The sequence below is a fragment of the Abrus precatorius genome, unplaced genomic scaffold (genome assembly GCF_003935025.1).
Source record: "Abrus precatorius isolate BTA unplaced genomic scaffold, Abrus_2018 Scaffold6, whole genome shotgun sequence".
NCBI classification, from domain to species: Eukaryota; Viridiplantae; Streptophyta; class Magnoliopsida; order Fabales; family Fabaceae; genus Abrus; species Abrus precatorius.
The window spans coordinates 6,491,731-6,506,571 of NW_020874406.1; the positions used below are offsets into that span (position 1 = coordinate 6,491,731).

The following is a 14,841-nucleotide window of genomic DNA, read 5'->3' on the forward strand; positions in this document are numbered from 1 at the left end:
AAGAAGATCGGCATAACAATCACAAAGGACTAGTTTGATGAGCTGATTTTGACTAGAATTCAAAATAGGTGGTGAGTCTGTATTGATTATAGGAAGCTGAATCAAGCTACTCATAAGGACCACTTTCCCCTGCCTTTTATTAATCAGATCTTGGAGTGGATAGCAGGAAAATCCTATTACTGCTTTTTAGAAAAAAAAAATTGGTTACTTTCATATACACATAGCCGCAGAGGATCAGTATAAGACCACATTCAATTGTCCTTTTGGTATTTTTGCTTACAGACGAATGTCATTCGGACTGTGTAATGCGCCTGTCACTTTTCAAAGGTGTATAATGAGCTCTTTGCGAATTTCCTAGAGACCTTACTTGAAGTGTTCATGAATGACTTTACCATTTATGTGTCTTCATTTGATGCATATTTAGATAGCTTGTCTAGAGTATTAGATAGGTGCATACAGTTCAATTTGGTTTTAAATTATGAGAAATGTCATTTTATGGTGACCGAATGGATTGTATTGGGGCATGTAGTGTCAAGATTTATGTAATTGTTTCCTTACCTTACCCCACTTTTGTGAAGGAAGTGCGCTCTTTTCTTGGCCATGCAGGTTTCTATAGGTGCTTCATCAAGGATTTCAGCGGAATTGCATCACCATTATCCAGCCTCTTGCAGAAGGATTCAGATTTCATCTTCAATCAGACTTGCAAGGATGCTTTTGATGAGCTGAAAAAATGTCTCACTTATACTCCTATCATTTAGCCTCTATGTTGGAAGATTCTGTTTGAGCTTATGTGTAATGCTTCAAACTTTTAGTTGGTGCTGCCCTTAGTCAGAAAGTGGAGAAGCAACCCCATGTCATAGCCTATGCTTCTTTCACATTAGATAAAGTACAAGCAAACTACACCACTACAGAAAAAGAAATTTTAGCCATTATTTTTGCTTTAGATACATTTTGTTCATATTTACTTGGCACTAAAGTAATTGTTTTCTCTGATCATGTAGCTCTGAGGTACTTGCTTAAGAAGTCAAATTTTTAACTGAGACTAATTCACTGGATGCTTCTTTTGCAAGAGTTTGACATTGAGATCAAAGATAGAAGTGGTGCAGAGAACTTAGTAGCATACCATTTGAGTAGAATTCAACAGCCACTTAAGGATCTCCCCATTAGAGATACCTTTCTAGATGAGTAACTTTACCACATTGGAAGGCATGATCCTTGGCATGCAGACTTGGTGAATTATTTGGCTGCTAAGGAAATTCCTATATACTTTTCTAAAGCTCAGATTGCTAAGATAAAGAGTGATTCCAAATACTACATTTGGGATGATCCATACTTGTGGAAGATGTGCAATGACAAGGTTAACAAACAATGTGTGCCTGAACCTGAGTTCCAGTCTATGCTTAGATTTTGCCAAACTTGACTTGTGGTGGACACTTTGGACCTCAGCACACAGCCTGAAAGATCTTAGATTATGAACTATATTAGCCTACCATGTTCCAAGATGCACACCACTTTTGTAAGACATGCGAGCGATGTCAGAGGACTAGGAACATCTAGCGCTAGAATAAAATGCCCCAACTACCTCTCCTTTTTGTGAGGTGTTTGATGTATAGGGTATAGATTTTATGGGTCCCTTTCCTGTTTCATTTGACTATGCTTATATTTTGTTACCAATAAACTATGTCTCCAAGTGGGTGAAGGCAAAGGCCACTCATACTGATGATGCTCATGTTGTTGTAGATTTTATGAAGTCACATTTTTTACAAGTTTGGATTTTTTAGAGGATTAATTAATGAACAGGGATCACACTTTTACAATCGCACAATGGATGCCTTACTTCAAAAGTTTGGGGTTATTCATAGAGTTTTCACACTATATCACCTCTTAACTAACGAATAAGAGGAGATCTCCAATTAAAAAATAAAGTAAATCCTGTAGAAGATTGTCCAACCTAATAGAAAGGATTGGAGTTTGCCCTTGGAGGAAGCTCTTTGGGCTTACAGGATCGCCTACAAGACACCCATAGGAATATCTCCTTATTGGGTTATTTTTGGCAAGGCATGTCATCTACCAATAGAAGTGAAACATAAGGCATTCTGGCGATCAAGCAATGTAATCTGGATATGGAGGCAGTTGACTCACATAGGAAGCTTCAATTACAAGAGTTGGAGGAGATTCGTAGAGAAGCATATGAGAACTCTAACATCTACAAGGAGCGCACCAAGGCTTTTCAAGATAAGCTAATAAGGCATAAAGAGTTTCACATTAGTGACAAAGTCCTTTTTATATAATTCTAGACTTAAGTTGATACCTGGTAAATTGAGATCTAGGTGAGATGATCCCTTTTTTGTTATTAATGTTTTTCCTTATACTGTTATTGAACTTCAGGATAATGGGATTGCAAAGGAGCTTTAAGGTTAATGGGCATTGGTTCAAGGTTTTTCATGAGGACTTGTCAGAACATGCACAAGAGGAGGTCACTTTTGAATTGGCTACTTACCCCGATTTATAGGGAGTATTCTTACCTCTCTCTCACTTATTGGGTTACTTGAATTGTCCTTATGCTTATTGTGTTTCCATTGAGGACAATGTTAATTTCAAGTGGGGGGGTATTATGTTTTTAGTGTGTACATAATCTATTCAAGTGATTATTTCATGGCTTTGACAGATTTACTAAATCATTCTTCGATTTGATAGGTGGACTTTGAGATCTTGTGTGTTGGATTATTTGTGATAGAATATATACCTTGTGAGATTTTGACCCATATAGATGACAATATCATGTCATTTTACTTTCTTTCATTGTGTGATTGCACTCATAGTTGTATGACACTAAAACTTGCCTTGAGCCTTTTTGATACTATATTTCCATATGCTTGCATTAACATGATAGAGGCATCATTTCCTTCTTACAAACTACTATCCAAAAAGCCAAACTTGCATTATTTCCATTGTTTGAGTTCCCTTTGAGCCTAATTGTCCTATTTCTTGTGATCCTAGCTCATTTCAAGCCAAAGGCATAAAACAATAACATTATCTAACCTTAGGGGATACAAGAACTCTGGAATTATTTTAGGAATGATCATGGAAATAAGTGTGTGAGAGATTACCTTAGAAAATGCAAGAGAAAAGAAAAATCAGTTCCATTAAAAAAAAGAAAAGAAGAAATAAAGAAAAAGAAAAAGTAAGCAATAAAAAGGGAAAAGAGCATTGGATGACTAGCAAAAGTAAAAGAGGATTGTTCTTGGATTGTATTACATTATATCTTTGTTTAGGGGATTTACTTTCATGCTTACTTTTTTTGGATTCATTCCCCATTGTTCTTATATCCTCTTTGGTTTTAACTTGATTACCTTTGTAATTTTTTCACCTTCATCATGTCCCTTTATAACCTAGCAAAGTCCTCTTGATTTTTGTGTGTGTAAATTCTAGAGGGGCAATGGGCAATCTTATGGTTAATCATGCTTCATGTTGTGCATTTTGAGTGATACACTTTATCTTATACACTTGAGTGATTGAGAATATGTCATGTGAGGATTCTATCTTTTATGGTTCATTCACTTGGTTTGATGAGTTCATTTGTAAATTTGGAGTGTGAGAATTGATTTCCATTTTAGCCATGATATTTGAACTTGATAGAAATTTTGCATACCTTAATTTGTTTTAGGTTCCCTATGATTTGATTTTGTGATTTGTCCTGGAGGGCAAAGTCTTAAGTGTAGGAGAATTTGATGTGACATATTTTAAGTTTATATTTATAGTTTTATTTTGATTTATAAATACTTTTAATATACTTTTTTTTAGAGTTTTTACCATTTTCTACTCATTAGAATAAATTGGGCATATTACAAATAAATACTTTAAATTCATATTTTTTGGTAATTATGACCTCTGATTACTCTTTTGGCCATAAATTTTTTTACAGATATTATTTTTGGCTGATTTTAGTTGCATTAGATTCTACACATCCAGGGCTTCAAAATGCATATATAGATCGCTGAATTTAGAGTTGATTTCAATTTTTTAAGTTGAGACAGATTTGCTGATATTGTTGCGAGATTGCATTTGGACCCCTTGTTATTAGATAATTGTATTTGGGCTTGTAGTTATAATTAAGGCCCGAATTTTGGCCATTTAGTTTACCTTAATCAGAGCTTATAAATAGACTAATAAGATTCTGATTTAGGGGAGGTAATTAAACACTTTGAGATTTTGAGACTTGACCAAAATAAGAATAATTGTTTTTACTTTCTCTCGAACTCTCTCATTTTTTTCTCATTCTTGCATGGTTTAAGTGCTTTGATGGAAGGTTAAATCTCTCATTCAATTCGCATAATCCAAATGCTGTAATTTTGACTTGAGTTATACGCTAAATTACTTCAAGTTTGTTCTCTTTTTCTCTTTAATCTCAAAATTGTGTTAACTTTTCTGTTGTTAGAATTCAAATTAGGACTCGATTGATATTCTGATTTGAAAATTAATGTCAATTAGGTTAAATGATTATTTTATTTAATTCGTAACTCTGTTCAATTATATTATTCAATTAAATTAATAATTGAATTGGGTGATTGTTCAAACACAGATTTAAATTTTTAGATACTGTGATAGCCGAAGTTACATACATTTGGTTTTCTACAATTTTATTTTGTTCATAATCCAATTCTATTAATTTGCAATTTTTGAAACCCCAAAAATCCTATTTGTATTTTTTAAAAAGAAAACCTAAAATTGAAATTGACTAAGAATGTGTCTTCGTGAATCGACCTAGGTTTGGCTCTACACTACAAAATCTTTAGAAAATTTAGTTGTTTTGATAGCGATTTGGCATCGTCTATCAATGATTAAGATGCATATGTAATACTTGGTATTCAATTGCTTTAAATTTTAAATTATATCGAGCTCTAGTTAGAAAATTTAATTTATAGTAAAATAATTTTATTTATATTATAAATTTGAATCACATATATATAACATAAAATTTTGGTCTTCATTTCTAACTATAAATTTAAGTTATGAAATGTATTTTAATTTGATCATGAATCAGATGTTATGCCAATGAAGTTTTCTAAAATTTTTCGATTGTATTAGTTTATATTTCTCCGTACAACTTTTCAAAATTATCCAAATCTTTTTATGAATTCAATTAAGTTTTATTCAAAATATTATATATATTATTAAAGAAAATGTTCAGGGGGCAAGTATACACATTGGAAAGTGATATAGGATTCTAAAATAAGTTCCCAAAATTATAGTCCCAATGGTCCCAATTATTCAGAATTTCTTAATTTAATTGTTTGAGCCTAAAGAATGCAAAATTAAATAAAAATAAGAATTCAATTATAAAACAAATTAGGAATAAAAGCAACACAGTACACGTCTTGGTTGAACTTATAGGAGAGAAACCTAGGGCATATAGGTTTTCTCATTCAATCCTTTATGTTTTTTTTCTGTTTAATTCTAAGTTTGATTTCCTTGTGATTATCAATCATTCATACAAATACTATCAATACTCAATAATCATGGAATATTAACATTTTTTTTCTCTAAACTAACATCTACAATGGTCATGCAAGATATCAATTCAAGAAAGTATAAAACACCTATGAACTTATTAATTTAATAACGATTAAAAGAGAAATATTGGTTTGATTCACCTAATCCTTTGTCTCATTCTATCATATAGATCTATTAACTAATCGAGATACGATTGTCTAATGATATAATTAATTAGGGTTATACAATTATGCGCAATCGAATAAATATTAATCACAGACGAAAATCAAACATAGATTCAAACTTCAAAATCCTATAAATTCATAAATAAGAATTATCATCTCCCTAGCTATGGACTTAGTTATTCATGCTAAAGAAAAGAATCAAAATGTTCATAAATAAAGTCATAATCAAGAGAAATAGTAAATTAGAGATGAGATGAGTTCCCAATCTTCAAGTACGATTGCTCAAAACTTCAAGTCCTGCTAATAGTGTGCCAAAGGGTTGAGAGTAGGGTAGAGAGATGAGAGGTGTATTACACAGCAAGGACTCTATATATAATAGGATACATGAGGTCCCTTTATAATAGAGTTTAAAAATCCTAAAAGCTCTTCATTAATTGAGTTTGCCGCAGATGACGCAAGGCCAAAAGCATAGTCATGCAAGGCCATAAGCATGATCATGCATGGGCTCGAAGCACTCTTGTACTTGCTTCTAAGGTCAGGGTATGCTGACTACTGCGAAACTCTATTCTGCAACCAATTTGGCCGAAAACATGCTTTAAACCTAACAGTGGCCTTCTTATGCTAAACTGCAAAATTAGTATATCAATTAGTGCAAAACTCAAATAAAATAAAGGTCAAACATAAATATATAGGCTATAAAAATGGGTCTAAATATAGACTTATCAAGAAATTATTCAAATTATAGTAAGGATGTTACAAAGAGTGTGAGAATTGTATGCAAGTGTGTTGTGAGTGGTGGTGCAAAAAGCAAAATGAATACTCATGGAGTCATAAAATTGATTCAGGCCTTTTTGAAGGACTTAGGAGAAATTGGCACTAACAAGTTGAGAGTGAACTTAATCACACCATCAAAATTAGGCTGCTATTGAATCAGATCCAATAAACGCTCATATTAGACTAGGGTCAAAGAAAAAATTAGTCCAAAAGAACCTTCCTTCGAAGTGTGAGATGCTTCTGATGTCTCCTCTTGTGCAGCATTGTTGACAGAAGAGTGAGAGTCATGGTTATGGAACCTCGGGCGTCCTGGGTAGTGAGGACGGCTAGAAGTATATCCATGTTTAGCATAGCAAATGCCAATTAAATAGGACAATAGCAAAGAAAGCTTTGAAACAATAATGGAAGGAATGATTCTATTGTGTATTGCTAAAAATATGAATACAACATATATATATATATATATAAAGTTGTGTCCTAAGGATAAGAATAAATAATGTGACCTAAAATTAAGAACGAAAAAGTACAGAGAATAAAAATACCTCTATTTATAGCTCATTAAGGTTCTAAAAACTACCAAGAAAAGTTATCAGTTGTGTACATTTTGTTTCTATAATGTATATGTACAAAGGCTAATTGTGTTGTATGAGCTGAATCAATCATGGGTCAAATTGGGCTCTTTTGTTAATGGGAAGTCCTTATTCATTTGATAGGAGGAGGTAGATAGTAGATAAAAAGAAAGATCAAAGTAGAATAAAAACAACATGGATAACAACAAAAAATAATTAGGTTTTCCTTGAAATGAATTTTCAAAATGGAGGTGAGACTCACACCACTTTAGTAGATGTGGAACACCCCAATCCATAGCTATCTTTATGTCCATTACGGAGTAAAACCTATAGTTTAAGTAGGTTTTTAGTCCTCACAATTTAATAAATTTTTTATTTTAATTTTTTCAAACGAATTTTTTTAATTTAGTTCTTATTTTTTTATAAAATTTTATTTTTAGTTCTTATTATTCCATTAAAATACTGTTAAGTGCTAACTTTTAGTTGTACCATGTTAGTTAGAAGAACTAAAAATAATAATTTATAAAAAATAAAGATAAAGTTAAAAAAAATTATTTAAAAGGATTAACGTAATATATTTTTCACGCAAGCGTTAGTAAAAAAAACATTATTTTTATCAGCTTCAAAATAAAGACTTTTTTCTTAACTCAAGAAAGACAAGCATGGAAGTTGCAAAAAAAAAAAAAAAAAACATTTTCATTAATTTATTGAAATCAATAAGCTAATTACCGCTCTACTACCAAGGCATAAGATCAACTAACACAAGATTGTAACGATATACAATTAAATTAAAAAGATAAATAACGCAACAATCACAACTAAATTAAACTAGAAATAGCAACAACTTTGCTATATGATCTAGACTTAAAAAGACAACCTACATGCCTTCCGTTTTTTTGTTTTTCTACTAGAGTGCTTAGACAACCACAGCATTATTTAACTAACACAAATAAATTATAAGAGAGAAAACATTCACAATTGATCATTTGGAACTTTGTAGAGGGATATCAATGCTTCTATGAAATGCATCTTTCAGTAACTTTGACCTTCAAGCCATGTTCCATGCTAAGTACAACAGAAAGCCTTGGGGCAATAGGATGACCATCCACCACCTGCATGTGAAACTTCCATAGTATAGTAGCTGCAACCATCTTCATTTCAATAAGGGTAATGTCTTTACCCAAACAACTTCTAGGTCCAGCATTGAAGGCTATGAACTTGTAAGATGGTATGTGTACAACGTCTCCTCTTTCTGATATCCATCTCTCAGGCTTAAATTCCAAGTAGTCATCACCCCATATTTGTTCCATCCTTCCCATTGCGTACAAAGAGTACAATATCACTGTATTGGGACTAACATGATCTCCACTGGGGAGTATGTCAGATTTAATTGCACACTTGTGGTCAAATGGCAAAGAAGGAAAAAGCCTCAAGGTTTCACATACAGCTCCATGAAGATAAACTAGCTTACCAAACTTTTCCACATTTGGAACAACCCAATTTCCTTCTTGGCTTAGACAGTTATCTCTGATCTCTTGAAGAAGTTTTGCTTCCACATGTGGGTGAGTTGAAACAAGCCAAAAGAACCAACTGAGACCTGCACTAACAGTGCCACTTCCAGCAGCAACAAGACCAAATGCAGTGTCTCTAATATACTTGTCATCCATTACTTGACCCTTTTCAGCTCTTTCCTCCAGTATCCCTCTTAGCAGGCCATATTGAGATTCATCCACTTCTTTGGTGCTGTTGCATCTTCTTTTCTCTTCAAGTTTAGATGCAATACATTCATGCAAGAATTTCTCAAAATTTTCCTTGGCTTCCTTGAACTTCTTCTCTGGACCTATTTGGAGCCATTCTTGCAGCTTCCATAACCACCTTGGAATGATGTGCCTGTAGAATACTACATCCTCCATCACAATTAAGGCTTTCTCATAAGCAAAGTGAGAGAGCTCAGAGAAACTTTTTGGGAGGCAATTAGGATCAAATCCAAACACAATGGAGCAGGTGGTGTCAAAGGTGAACCTCTGAAAGGCATCTTGCAAGTCCAACTCAGTTCTAGCTTTGGATGCATGTTCCAGAAATGGTATTAGGCAATTTTCCAGCTTCTTCTGAATGGTTTGTTGAAGGAAGATCTCAAAGCTTTTCCTTCTAAGCAACGAATGGAGTATTGTCCTCTCTTGTTTCCATGCATGGAAATCAGCATTGAAAATCCCACCTCCAAAAATTTCGAAAATCTCATTGAAATTGGATCCTTTTCCATAGTTGCCAAAATTCTTGCTTGTGATGTGGTGAACGTTCATGGGATCACTGGTGATGATGAAGGAGGAGTTTGAGAACCAGGGTCCTTCAAACAGTGCAGTGCCTCCATATTGTTTCAAAGCTAAGGTTGTATAATCATGGATATTGGACAGATTTTGCAGAATAGCAGGTAGCATGCCAATGATTGGCCATTTTTGTAAAGTTTTATTTCCATTGCGTCTACTACTCCAGAAGAATATGAAGAAGACAATGGATACAAATAGTCCAATATACACAAGCATGGCTGTTGTAGATTGAACTGGGAAAGTTTCAAATTGAGTAAACATGGAGGATTTTATGCTGATATTTATATGTTCAATATGCATTCAACACTGAAGACAGGTTTGGTAACGATCACACAATGATTTATTGTCACACCAACGTGTAAATTGTGTTCAATTTAATTTTTTATAAAAAATACTCCAATTATTGAAATGATTAAATGAGAGAGAGAAAGATATTTTAATCAAAAGTCACTCCAAAATAGTAATAAACATTTATGAGTGGTAATAAACACAGATACAAAGGGGGCTCCACAAATTCATTGACGGAGGGCTAAGTTTCAAAAAATTTATTGAAGCATCAGCATTGGAGGAAACTGTTTGGTGATGATCATAAAGAACCTGACAAATTCATTAATGATCCTTTGAATAATTAAGAGCTTGACTTAATTTAGTGAAAAAATTATATAAATTAAATTGTCTGAATTAGCTGGATTGCTCAAGGAAAATCATTTTTGTACACTTTATTGGAATATAGGAAGTAAGATAAAGAGAAAAAAAATATAAAAAAAGTAAAATATAATAAATAGTTTGTTGTGAAAAGAAAAATAACGTGAAAAGGATAAAAACATTATAGTGTATACTCAATTATACCACAATATTGTGATGGTAGGCAAGCTGCATTTTCAATGGTAAGACCATTTCAATATCTTACTTATTTTAACATAATAGACAAATAAATTACATGCATATAAAATATTTGTTGGAGTAAAATAAATGCATAGGTAAATTATACTCTTGTTCATAATATTCATAAATTAATTTTTAGCTGTTTTACTTTTATATTAAAATGCCGGCTTAGTTTATTAGAAGTAAACAGTGTCGGCAGGTAGTATTCGTACTCGATCTCATGCTTATGTTAATAGTAATTTTGAGGGTAATAATTTTAATCTAAGTACTTATACTATTTGAATATTTATATATCTCCAAACTCATCTTCATTAAAATTTACTGTTATTTTTCCATACTCATATATTTAGTGAGTAAATCCTCTATCTCTGTTTGTTGTGAGTACCCTACCGGTTGTTGTCTCTACACCTAACTCGTCTTTGCATTTCTTTCTCATTCTCTCTCCATTTTCAACATATATCCAAGAATTTGGAACTAATATCCGATAAAGCTTTTTGGCTTATATTCTCTACTAATATGTTATCCCATAATAATGTTTTAACGACTGTTAAGCATATAAAGTAAGTGCATTGAGTCTCGTCAATGAATTTAAATTGTTAACAAGTAACTGATATAATTAGGTTAAAAACTATACTTTTTATCAAATAACTCACCTCAATTAATTATGGGTCTCACTAAGTAAAATAAACAAAAATTATCTTTTTCTTTGTAATATAACCATGTTCTATTATTCAACGCGAAAAGATTCATATCCCTCGTCAACTAACTCGAATAGAAGCTCAGCAGCTTCTGTAAACTAGATTAAAGAAAAAGGTTGACAGAGAGATCATGAGTGAAACTCGTTTTATGATTATATTATCTCTGAATGCTAAATATATCTATTTGTTGACTTGAATGGAGTTGATAATTGGTTAACCACCTGAATCAGTAGTAAATATTTATGTAGTTAATTGAAAGATGTGGTCTTTGTTGGGTAGCAAGGACATACCTACTGAAATAGGCACCAACCAATCACATTAAAAACGCAAATACGATATTTCCAAGTTTCTTTTCCACGTGAGTACACTATTGTAAAAACGTAAAACTTCATGTTTCAAAGTTTCCTTCTGCGCACAACAGCCTCTTCTCATTGTGCATTATCGTTGGGTCGTGACTAACACTTCCTTCTCGAAGGAAAATAACAAAGCATTCAGCATATTGGGTGCAAATGTCATTGAAACTTCAGTGTCTTTCTAATTGCTTTCCAAAGACATTGACATTTCTTCGAATGAGCTCAATCGTCCACTATTTTGAAATCACCAACGTGGACTCTTCGAATGCGGTTTGGGCAAACAAGGTCGTTGGTGTTATGCCTAAGACCAATTCTTCTACTTCGATTAAAAGACTCCCATAGTATCTTGAATTTTTTTTTGGGCCCAACTCCCGCAAATAAAAATATGGCAGCAGGGTTAAAGTTATTAGAATGCACATTAATTTAAAGTCTTACATAATTTGTAACCATTTTTCAGAACCAATAATATTAAATAAAAATGACATTACTGTTAGAATGATCATAATTTCTCTTGAATTAGATTGTCCAATGTTGATTTTAAAGATGGTAATAATTATGTGTAGAAGTTCACTATTTAAATTTATTTCTTTCTCCGCTAATAAGTCTTACTCATCTCAATTAATGGTTTCCTTAGGCTATTGCCTTTTTCTTTGGACTAATATCATAAGATAAGATTGACACTAGTGCTAAAATGATCAAAATTTCTCCTAAATTAAACTGCCTAATGTTGGTTATTGGCATAGAATGCTGGTAATTCAGTTTTAAAGATGATGGTAATAATTGTAATACTCTAAAATTTCACTGGTTCTAAATTAATTATTAATCATATCAATTTAAATAAATTAAAATTAGATCATATATGGAAAGTTAAAAACTAAAGCACACTTAACAAAATTTACACACAAAAAAAAGGCGAATTAAGAAAAAATCGGACAACATAATTATAGGATAACTCAATTTTAATAGAGATTAATTACCTAAAATTTTATAAATCATTTTAGACCATCTACATTAGGTATTACAAAATTATAATCAATTGGAAAAAAATAAAAATAGAAAATTAAATATAAATTGCAAAAAGATCAAAATACCTCTTAAATAGGCCTAGAATAATGACTCAATTTAGACAAAAAAATAAAAATAAAATTGATATTTTTATGAAAAATTATCGGGCCAAATGAGGTTATAGTCATTCAAGAATTAGGCTTAAACCTCAAATAGAAAATTCAAACCAATTTTTCTAAATTTTAGGCAGATTGGGCAAAACTTCCAATTTTATAATCCTATCTTACCCAACCCAAGTGGCATAATTTTTAGCATGAAAAAGGACCCAATTTGTCAATAATTAAACAATGGATCAGCTGAAGTGAATTAGATCAATAGAAAAGGAAGCTTGATTTACTAAAATTCATTAAAAATAACACTTAAGTCAATGATCTAATCCTTAACCAAGAGGCCTAACCAAATGCCAACCAAACTAAATCAAACTCAGCCAAAAAATAGTATCATGTGAGGAGAAAAATGTGAGGTGAGTAACCAAGAATTAAAGACAAACTAAGCAAGTACATTTAGGCAAACTAGATGAAATCATAAGGGTCAAAATTTTCACATTGAAAATATTGTTGGGGACTACTTTCGACAAAGATAAAAGCTAATTTTGGGAGAGACTTCAAAAATAAAGTTACTCCAATTAGACCTCTCTAACCATAAAAGCCAAGAAAAAAATTGAAAGATACCCAACAAAGACAAGGCCATTTTCACATGTAAAATGGAGTATAAATTGAATATTTAACCAAAAATTATAAATCTAGCCATACTAAGCTCTTTTAAACACTTGACCACATCCAACATATACAAAAATTAAACTTCACCACTCAGCCATATCGTCTTCCATGCCAACAAAGTAAAAAAATTCACTACGCCAGGAAAGAGATGTGAGAGTGGTTCTATTTTAAATTAGAGAGCATTTAAAACTATTCTAAAATCTCACACTATTTAATATGTTACATTTAAGAAAGTAGTTAAACAACCGCTCACAAATATTAAGATTGGAGAGCGGTTCCATGTGGAATCGCTCTTATAAAGTAAATGTCACTTGGAGAGAGTGATTTATATAACCGCTCTCCAAAGTATAGGTGTAAACCGCAAATTTGAAATTTAAAATTTATTTTTTTGTGAGTTTTTGTTACAAATTAAAATTAATTTATTATTACGTTTAAATTTTATAGGTTTAATATTCAAAATTTTTTTATTTTTATCACAAATTAAAATTGAATCTTGAATTTATATGTTGTGTTAACTAAAGATAAGTAAGCAGAGATGATTCATCATTAATAGAGAGAAAAAAATGGATGATTCATTGTTAATAAAAAGAAAAAGATAGAAACAGAGAATGGAGAAAACTGTGAAAAAGGTACTTATAGGTGTGAAAATAACCAATTTGTTGCGCAAAGAAGACAAAGAGAGCAAAGAATACGAAGAGAATCTAATAGCGTTAAAGAGACCAAAAACACTAGCTTAGTTAACGCAAAAAAATACAAAAAGAATATATAGAGGTGAAAAAGACCAACTTTGTTAGTAAAACGAAGAGATTTATGAGTTGAGCGTGCTTCATTTAGAAAAGTTAAAGACTTTGGAGAGTGGTTCTCTATTAACCGCTCTCCAAGAGTGACTTTAGAGAGCAATTCTTTATTAACCACTCTCTAATGTCTCAGAAGTATAAATCTGAAAGTGAGTCTTTATTAATTATTCTCTAATGTGTGACTTTAGATAGCGGTTATCTAAGAGCAGTTCAATACTAACTGCTCTCTAAATGTATTGTTATAAAGTGGTTCAATGCTAATCATTCTCTAAATGTATTGTTATAAAACGATTTCTACTAACCGTTATCTAAGTTAGCACTCTAAAAGCTTCTTTCTCGCGTAGTGACCCTTAAGCAAACGAACTCCAACATTTAAGGATCATTGTGGGCACACTAAAAGCTGACTTAAAAGGGCAAGAAAGAGGTTCAAATCGGACCAAGAAAGAAAAGAGAGAGAGGAGACCAACAAATACTTGCAACCAAACCAAAAAAGATAAGACAAAATCAAGTAATGGAGCAAAGTATAGTTCATAAATTGGAGAAATAATTTTGTTAAGTATTTTTTGAGTCAAGGGGAATTCTTAACCCTTATATTGAATGAAAATTTCATGGGTCTAATTAATACATGAAAACAAAATTGATTGAAATAAAAAAAAATCTAAAGAAATCATTAAAAACAACGAAAACAAGAAATTCAGTAAGAAAAATCTTAACAAAAAGTAAATGAGTATTTTAAGGAGATTTTGTTGATGACTTTTCTTTCTATGTATTATTATCATGATATTACAATGATTATATGTGAATTCATGTGTTAAAATTGTTTTTATGTCATTTTTTATTTTAAAATTTTTTAAAAATTATGAAACTTTTTTAGAAGAACAACACACATGATTTTATTATTATGAAGATTTTGGATTTATTTTGAATTTAAATGACATTTTGAATGTATTTTTAAAGATTTTTGGTAAAAGAGTTAAAG

The 14,841-nt window shown here is 31.7% G+C and overlaps 1 protein-coding gene across 1 annotated transcript; it reads right to left on the reverse strand.

Moving 5' to 3' along the window:
- Nucleotides 1-8,037: 8,037 nt before the first annotated feature.
- On the reverse strand, nucleotides 8,038-9,606 carry LOC113870073 (alkane hydroxylase MAH1-like). The gene has a single exon (XM_027506672.1). It carries the CDS (start codon nucleotides 9,604-9,606, stop codon nucleotides 8,038-8,040), a length of 1,569 nt encoding a protein of 522 aa, XP_027362473.1.
- Nucleotides 9,607-14,841: the final 5,235 nt, after the last annotated feature.

Excerpts from the sequence above, each read along its gene's own strand:
- LOC113870073 (XM_027506672.1), bottom strand. The coding sequence starts at position 9,606 with ATGTTTACTCAATTTGAAACTTTCCCAGTTCAATCTACAACAGCCATG.